The sequence below is a fragment of the Dermochelys coriacea genome, chromosome 6 (assembly GCF_009764565.3).
Source record: "Dermochelys coriacea isolate rDerCor1 chromosome 6, rDerCor1.pri.v4, whole genome shotgun sequence".
Classification (NCBI taxonomy): domain Eukaryota; kingdom Metazoa; phylum Chordata; order Testudines; family Dermochelyidae; genus Dermochelys; species Dermochelys coriacea.
Window position 1 is genome coordinate 1,800,238 of NC_050073.1, and position 8,016 is coordinate 1,808,253.

The 8,016-nt window shown below is 56.3% G+C and overlaps 1 protein-coding gene across 1 annotated transcript; it reads left to right on the forward strand.

The window, feature by feature from the left end:
- Positions 1-499: 499 nt before the first annotated feature.
- On the forward strand, positions 500-7,238 carry MFAP4 (microfibril associated protein 4). The gene is made up of 6 exons (XM_038404798.2): positions 500-771; positions 3,966-4,050; positions 4,263-4,423; positions 4,693-4,789; positions 5,645-5,827; positions 6,568-7,238. The coding sequence occupies exons 1-6, from the start codon at positions 766-768 to the stop codon at positions 6,813-6,815; spliced, it is 780 nt and encodes a 259-aa protein (XP_038260726.1). The 5' UTR covers positions 500-765; the 3' UTR covers positions 6,816-7,238.
- Positions 7,239-8,016: the final 778 nt, after the last annotated feature.

The window sequence follows — 8,016 nt, forward strand, 5'->3', positions numbered from 1 at the left end:
CGGAAGTTTAACCCTATAGGGGCTATGCTTAGGATCCTCTCTTGATGAATAGAATCCAGGAGTCCTGGCTCCCAGCCTCCCTCCCACAACCCACTAGATCCACTCCCCTCCCAGAGCTGGGGATAGAACCCAGGAGTCCTGGCTCCCAGCCCCCCCGCTCTAACCCACTAGACCCCACTCCCCTCCCAGAGCCAGGGAGAGAACCCAGGAGTCCTGGCTCCCAGCCCCCCTTGCTCTAACCCACTAGACCCCACTCCCCTCCCCAAGCTGGGATAGAACCCAGGAGTCCTGACTCCCAGCCACCCCCCCCCCCCCGCTCTAACCCACTAGACCCCACTGCCCTCCCCAAGCTGGGAGAGAACCAAGGAGTCCTGGCTCCCAGCTGACCCTTGCAGTCCCCAAAAGGCGCCCCATCTCCATCCCCGCTGGCCCAGCTCCAGGCCCGTTCACACGTGAGCTTGTGAACGGTGAACACTATGTTCATGCCAAGCCGCCTGGAGGGCGTGGGTGTCCTTAGCTCAGGCCACGGCTGCGATTCCCACCCCCCTCTTTCATTTCCTGCCAGATGTTGTGTTTACACACAGCCCCTGTGCCGCGATTTATAGCCTGTAAGCTGATCCCCTGCCTTTGGGGGTGTCTGGGGGGCGGGGAGCCGAGCGGAAAACACGGGAAGACGGGAGCAGAGCGAGCTGTGATCCAGGTCATCTCTGGCCAGGCAAGTCAGGGGCTGCGGGCTGGGACAGACGACAGGCAGCACCCGGCACCATGGAGGTAACTTGCCCCGGGGCGCTGCGGGGGGGGCGGGCCGGGCTGGAAAGTAGGGGGCCGACGGAGCTAAGTGAGAACAGAACCAGGCCGCGCCGTGTGTGGGATTGCACCAGCGCTCTGCCTCGGCAGACGGGTCTGTCTCGGCTCTGGCTGGTAGCAACTGCTAGAAACACTCCTTGTCCAGCCAACCATCCCCTCCAGGGCTAGCTAGTGATCCCCAGACCCACCCTCCCCTGCGCCTCGCCCGTTCTGTCGAGCCGTCCCCACACGTACCCCTGTCTGTCCGCCTAGCTAGCCCAGAGCTGCCTTCTCTTTACCGATCCCATAACCCCTCCCGTCTACCTATCCCATAACCCTCGTCTCTTTACCTATCCCATTACCCCTTCCATCTACCTATCCCATAACCCCCTTCTCTTTATCTACCCCATAACCCCCTCCTGTCTACCTGTCCCATAACCCCTTCCATCTACCTATTCCATAACCCCCTTCTCTTTACCGATCCCATAACCCCCTCCCATCTACCTATCCCATAACCCCCTTCTCTTTATCTACCCCATAACCCCCTCCCATCTACCTATCCCATAACCCCTTCCATCTACCTATCCCATAACCCCCTTCTCTTTACCTATCCCATAACCCCCTCCCGCCTACCTATCCCATAACCCCCTTCTCTTTACCGATCCCATAACCCCCTCCCGTCTACCTATCCCATAACCCCTTCCATCTACCTATTCCATAACCCCCTTCTCTTTACCGATCCCATAACCCCCTCCCGTCTACCTATCCCATAACCCCCTTCTCTTTATCTATCCCATAACCCCCTCCCGTCTACCTATCCCATAACCCCGTCCATCTACCTATCCCATAACCCCCTTCTCTTTATCTATCCCATAACCCCCTCCCTTCTACCTATCCCATAACCCCCTTCTCTTTAACTATCCCATAACCCCCTCCCATCTACCTATCCCATAACCCCTCCTGTCTACCTATCCCATAACCCCGTCTCTTTACCTATCCCTTAACCCCGTCCATCTACCTATCCCATAACCCCCTTCTCTCTACCTATCCCATAACCCCCTTTTTATCTGTCTAGCCCCATAACCCCCTTCTCTCTACCTATCCCATAACCCCCTTCTTTCTACCTTTCTAGCCCCATAATCCCCTTCTCTCTACCGATCACCTAACCCCCTTTTTATCTATCTGCCTAGCTACATCCATAATCCCCTTCTATCTATCCCATAACCCCCTTCTATCTCTCTCTCTCTCTCTCTCTCTCTCTTTTTTGGTCATTCAGGTTCTATAATTTCCGCATCGAGTGTTGCTCTTTTAACACTTCTGAAAGCCTGTTCCACACCTCGTCCTGCTCTGATTTTGGAAGGCACTTCCGATTCTTAAACCTTGGGTCGAGTGCTGTCGCGATCTTTAGAAATCTCACACTGGTACCTTCTTTGCGTTTTGTCAAATCTGCAGTGAAAACGTTCTTCAAATGAACAGCATGTGCTGGGTCATCATCCAAGACTGCTTTAACATGAAATATGGCAGAATATGGGTAAAACAGAGCAGGAGACATACAACTCTCCCCCAAGGATTTCATCACAAATTTAATTAATGCATTATTTTTTTAACGAGCGCCATCAGCATGGAAGCATGTCCTCTGGAATGCTGGTCGAAGCATGAATGGACATATGAACGTTTAGTGTATCTGGCACGTAAATACCTTGCAACGCCGGCTACAACAGTGCCATGCAAATGCCTGACCTCACTTTCAGATGATATTGCAAAAATAAGCAGGCAGCATATCTCCTGTCAAAGGAAACTAACTTGTTTGTCTGAGCGATTGGCTGAACAAGAAGTAGGACTGAGTGGACTTGTAGGCTGTGAAGTTTTCCATTGCTTTGTTTTTGAGTGCAGTTATATAACAAAAAAAAATCTACACTTGTAAATTGCACTTTCACGATAAAGAGAGTGCACTTCAGTACCCGTATGAGGCGAACTGAAAAATACTATTTCTTTTATTTATCATTTTTACAATGCAAATATTTGTAAATAAAAAATAATAATATAAAGTGAGCACTCTACACTTTGTATTCTTTATTGTAATTGAAATCAATATATTTGAAAATGTAGAACAACATCCAAAAATATGCAACAAAGTTCAATTGGTATTCTATTGTTTAACAGTGCGATTAAAACTGTGATTAATCCCAACTGATATTTTTAATTGTGATTCATTTTTTTGAGTTAATCACTTGAGTTAACTGCCATTAATCGACAGCCCTAGTTATTTGACCTCTATATTTGGCCCTGGTGCGATCACTGCATCCAGTTCTGGTGCCCACAGTCCAGGAAGGATGGGTCAGAGAAGAGCCATGGGATTGACGAATAGTTTAGAAACCATCCTTAATAGTGAGAGACTCCAGGAGCTCAGTCTATTTAGCTTAGCAAAGAGAAGGTCCAGGGGGGACTTGATCCCAGTCCATAAATACCGACATGCGGAACAGGTATTTATTAATGGGCTCTTCAATCTAGCAGAGAAAGATCTACCATAATCCAATGGCTGGAAGTTGAAGCTAGACAAATTCCGACGGGAAATAAAGCATCAATTTTTCGCAGGGAGGGGAATTAACCATTGGGAAGTGAACATTTGGAAACTGTGAATTTAAGGGAGGCCATTCTGTGGCAGTCAGAGTCCAGCCACCATAAGGGGAGAACAGGCCCCCCCAGAATAAGCAACTGAGTCAGCTGTTTGTATACAACATCAATGGATGCCCAGTGGGTCTTTTATGGAAGCGCGTCACATTCTGAACCGAAGGGTCGTGAGGAGCTCTGTAGCCGGGTGACGGCAATGCACGGATGCAGGGGTATATGTGACGAACCTTGTAGCTGTACACATGGTGCAGTGAGTGACCCAAGTGGACTGAGACCTGGGGGCAGGTTTCACTCCTTCGGGGGGGAAAAACCAGAGAGGAAAAGTCCCAGGGTCTTACTGGTCTGGGTGAGCCCCGAAACATCACCAATTCCCAGACCAAAAGCTTTGTGGGATTATACATTAAATCTCTATGGGGAGGAGGGGAATCTGGGGCTCTGCACCCCGTGATCTCAGAGCAGGGAGAGGGTCCCACTCTGGGGTCCCCCATTTTTACTCTAGATGAAGGTCCCTTCCTCACTCAGTGTCTCTCTCTCTCCGGCTGCTACAGGCGTCCTCGCTGGTCCATTTCCCACTGCTTCTCTTCCTCCTGGCATGGGCACCCATGACCAATGGCCAAGCCATCAACGCTCAAGGTAAGTCCCACCCCAAGCCTGTTCCCAGCTGTGCGTATCCTGCCCTGTCACCCACTAGTGGCTGGGTGGGGCATGGAGGGCCAGGAAGTGGCTGCTGCCCCCTAGAGGAGTGATGTGGGGCTGCTAGAGGCAGAGGTGGAGAATTCGATCCCAGCGCAGGACACATCGGGGAACAGGGGCAGGGTCTGGCTAATGCTCTCTCTGCTGGGCAGCTCAGCAGAAGTTGTGTGTGGACGAATCCTTTCCCCTGGACTGTGAGGATGTCTACGACCAGGGATCAGAGACGGACGGCGTCTATCTGATCTACCCGGCTGGCCCCAACATCCCTGTGCCGGTCTACTGCGACATGACCACGGACGACGGGAAGTGGACGGTGCGTAGCATCGTTAAGAGCCAGGGGTGTGCCCCCCACCCCACTCTAACCACCAGACCCCACTACCCTCCCAGAGCTGGGGATAGAACCCACGAGTCCCGGGTGGGTCCCCTGCCCCACTCCCCACTGGAGAGATCTGTCCCTGATTGGCTCAGCCCATAGATCCATTATCCATAGAGGTTTCAGGCCATAAGGGACGTGCTGCCGGACGTAAGCCAAAGCCCCTCCCCCAGGTGTCTGACCCCGCTCTCTCTCCATCATGCCGCCAGGTGTTCCAGAAGCGCTTCAATGGCTCGGTCAGCTTCTTCCGGGGTTGGAACGACTATCGGTTCGGGTTCGGCAGGGCCGACAGCGAATACTGGCTGGGTAGGTGATAGGATAGGGGCTCCGGCCCCGCAGCCAGCTGGGTCAACCTCCCGCCACCCGCTCATCCTGCCAGTCCTAGCCTCTGCCACCCTGCCCCTCCATCCGTCCATCTCTCTGTGCCTGTCAACCCCCACCTCATCTAACTTACCATCCACCCCCACATGCCCCCATCCATCCACCCACCCCCACATATCTCGTCATCCATCCATCCATCCTCACCTACACACCCCTGTATCCATCCATCCACCCATCCCCACACACCCCTCTATCCATCCATCCATCCATCCATCCATCCACCCCCAAAACCCCTCCTTTCATCCATCCACCCCCACCTCATTTAACCTACCACCCACCCCCACATTCCCCCACCCATCCACCCATCCCCACATATCTTTTCATCCATCCATCCACCCTCACGTACACACCCCTCTATCCATCCATCCATGCATCCATCCACCCCCATATCTCTTTATCCATCCATCCATCCATGCCCACCTGCCCCCCTTTATCCATCCATCCACCCCCAGCTACACACCCCTCCATCCACCCATCCACCCCACACACACCCTCGACCGTGCCAGCCAGCCATCCCTACACACTCCTTCATCCATCCATCCATCCATCAATCCATCCATCCATCCCCACATACCCCTCCATCTATTCACCCCATTCCCATTCTCTTCCCTCTCTCCTGTCCCCAGCTTCCCTGTTCCAGCCCCAAAAGCCGCCTAGGCCAGATGCTCTGGTGGACAGCAGCCCCCCAACACACATACATCCCCCTTCCCCCACCCTCCAGGTTAACTCTTTCCCTGCTGGATCCTCACACGTGCTCCCCCGCCCTGCCCTGCCCCGCAGGCCTGCAGAACATCTACCTGCTGACCCTGAAGCGGAAGTACGAGCTGCGGGTGGACCTGGAGGACTTTGAGAACAACACGGCCTGGGCCAAGTACATGGATTTCTCCCTGTCGCCCCATGCTATCAGCGCCGAGGAAGACGGCTACACCCTGTACGTGGGGAGCTTCACCGATGGCGGGGCAGGTGAGAGAACCCGGGTATCTGGCCATGTGGCCCACCGAACCCCATGTCCCTCCTGCAGGCAATGACTGAACCCAGGGTTCCTGATTCCCACCTCCCTCATTTAAACCACTAGCCCCCACTCCCCTCCCAGAGCCGGGAACAGAACCCAGGAGTCCTGGCTCCCAGTCACCACCCCCCCGCTCTAACCCCTAGACCCCACTCCTCTCCCAGAGCTGGGGACAGAACCCAGGAGTCCCTACACTGATGAGGGAGTCAATGTTAGTCTCCTCTGAATCAAACCTCCACCTGCCCTGCCCCAGAGGTGGCTGCATTTCAGCCCCGAGTGAGCCATCTCTGGACAGCATCACCGTGCAGCTGTTCCCCAGCTGCCTGCCCCAGAGGTGGCTGCATCTTAGTGCTGGGGCTTGTCATCCTGACACTCAGAGCCCTGACGCGCCCCCTCCCACCCCCTGCCCCAACCCACCCCCATCCCCTCTGTCTTGTGAGCGCAATCCCACAGCCAACCGAGGCAGAGGGACCCATGCACGCTGACGCAGCCACTCGGCAACCCCGAGTGCCGGGGGCATCCCCGGGGCCCTCCTTCATTACCCTCTCGCCAGCCAAAAACCACCGAGGAAACCAAAGGGGAGCCCGGGAGGGAGACGCCCATCCCCACCCAGGGCAGGGTCATCCCTGGCCGACCGCTCCCCCCAGCCGAGATGGACACGCCCCGTCTAACCCTCCCCTCTCCCCGCATCCAGGCGACTCCTTGTCCTACCACACCGGGCAGAAGTTCTCCACCTTCGACCGCGACCAAGACCTGTACGTGCAGAACTGCGCCGCCCTCTCCTCCGGCGCCTGGTGGTTCAAGAGCTGCCACTTCTCCAACCTCAACGGCTTCTACCTGGGCGGGGCCCACCTCTCCTACGCCAACGGCCTCAACTGGGCCCAGTGGAAAGGCTTCTACTACTCGCTCCGCAAGAGCGAGATGAAGATCCGGCGCATCTGAGCCGCCAGCCAGCGCGCGCGCCTTCCCCCGCCCCCCCCGCCCGGGAGCGGGGCCCACGGAGCTCGGTGGAGTTCGGGGGAAGGGATTGGGGTGGGGGGGGGCGAAACGGGGTGGGGGGGAGCAGGATAGAGCCCAGAGGAGCAGGGTGCTGTGGCGAAACGGGCTTTTATTATATCGGACTGGGGACGTGAGTTCGAATCCTGGCTTGGGTGAACCGGCACCACAAGACTGGTCCGGTCTCAGGGGTCAGAGGAGGGGCAGCAGGGGGCTGCGGGTCGGGAGTGAGGGGCACCAGCTGCAGGAAGGGGGAAGCCCAGGGCTGGGCTGGCAGGGGGCTGCGGGTCGGGAGTGAGGGGCACCCACCCAAGAGGCTGGCTGCTGCCCCCTTGTGCCCCACTCTCTGTCCCCTAATAAAGCTCCGTTCCTTGAGGCTCCTCTCTGGCTCTTTGCAGGATGCAGGTGGGGGGAGGATGCCCGGGGGACCTAACCCCGATCCCTGCCAGAACACGTGGGGTCCCCCAGTCCTTATTCCACCCTCGATACTCTCCCCTCCAGGTCTCAGTTCAGGCCTGCATTGGGGGGTGGGGGATCCTGGGGGCACTGCCGCTCCAGATGCCTGGGTCCCATCCTGTCGCGCCCTGATGGGGCTGAGGGCACTGCCATCCCAGACACCTGGGTCCCATCCCCTTATTCACAGAGGGGGCAGGAGGCACTCCCATCCCGGACGCCTGGGTCCCATCCCCTTATTCACAGAGGGGGCAGGAGGCACTCCCATCCCGGACGCCTGGGTCCCATCCTCTCACTCCTTGCCCCCGCTGGAACCCCCTCCCCCAGCCCCATGTCAGGGTTAGGGGGCTCAAAGACATGTTAGCCAGGGCAGGGAGAGGGGGACAGGGGGATGGCCCAGGGCTGGGGGGATGAAGGCATCACAGAGAGTCATCGCTGGTCACAAGTCTCCATCCTGCCTTTCCCACTGCCCAGTCCCAGAGGGGCCTGGGATAGACTTTGTCCCATAATGCATTGCAAACTACCCAGCAACCCTTCCTGCACGGGGCTCTCTGGAGCGGCATCACCACTATTCCACAATGCTTTGCTGCAAGTGTGCCCTTGTGTCTGCATCCCTGAGAGAGAGAGGCTGGGCTTGGTCCCACAATGCATTTAAAATTACCCAGCAGCCCTAGCTACAAAGCCCCATTCCCAG

Excerpts from the sequence above, each read along its gene's own strand:
- MFAP4 (XM_038404798.2), top strand. Across the intron at positions 4,051-4,262 it reads CCAAGCCATCAACGCTCAAG|CTCAGCAGAAGTTGTGTGTG; the intron begins GTAAGTCCCACC and ends TCTGCTGGGCAG. Across the intron at positions 4,790-5,644 it reads CGACAGCGAATACTGGCTGG|GCCTGCAGAACATCTACCTG; the intron begins GTAGGTGATAGG and ends CCTGCCCCGCAG.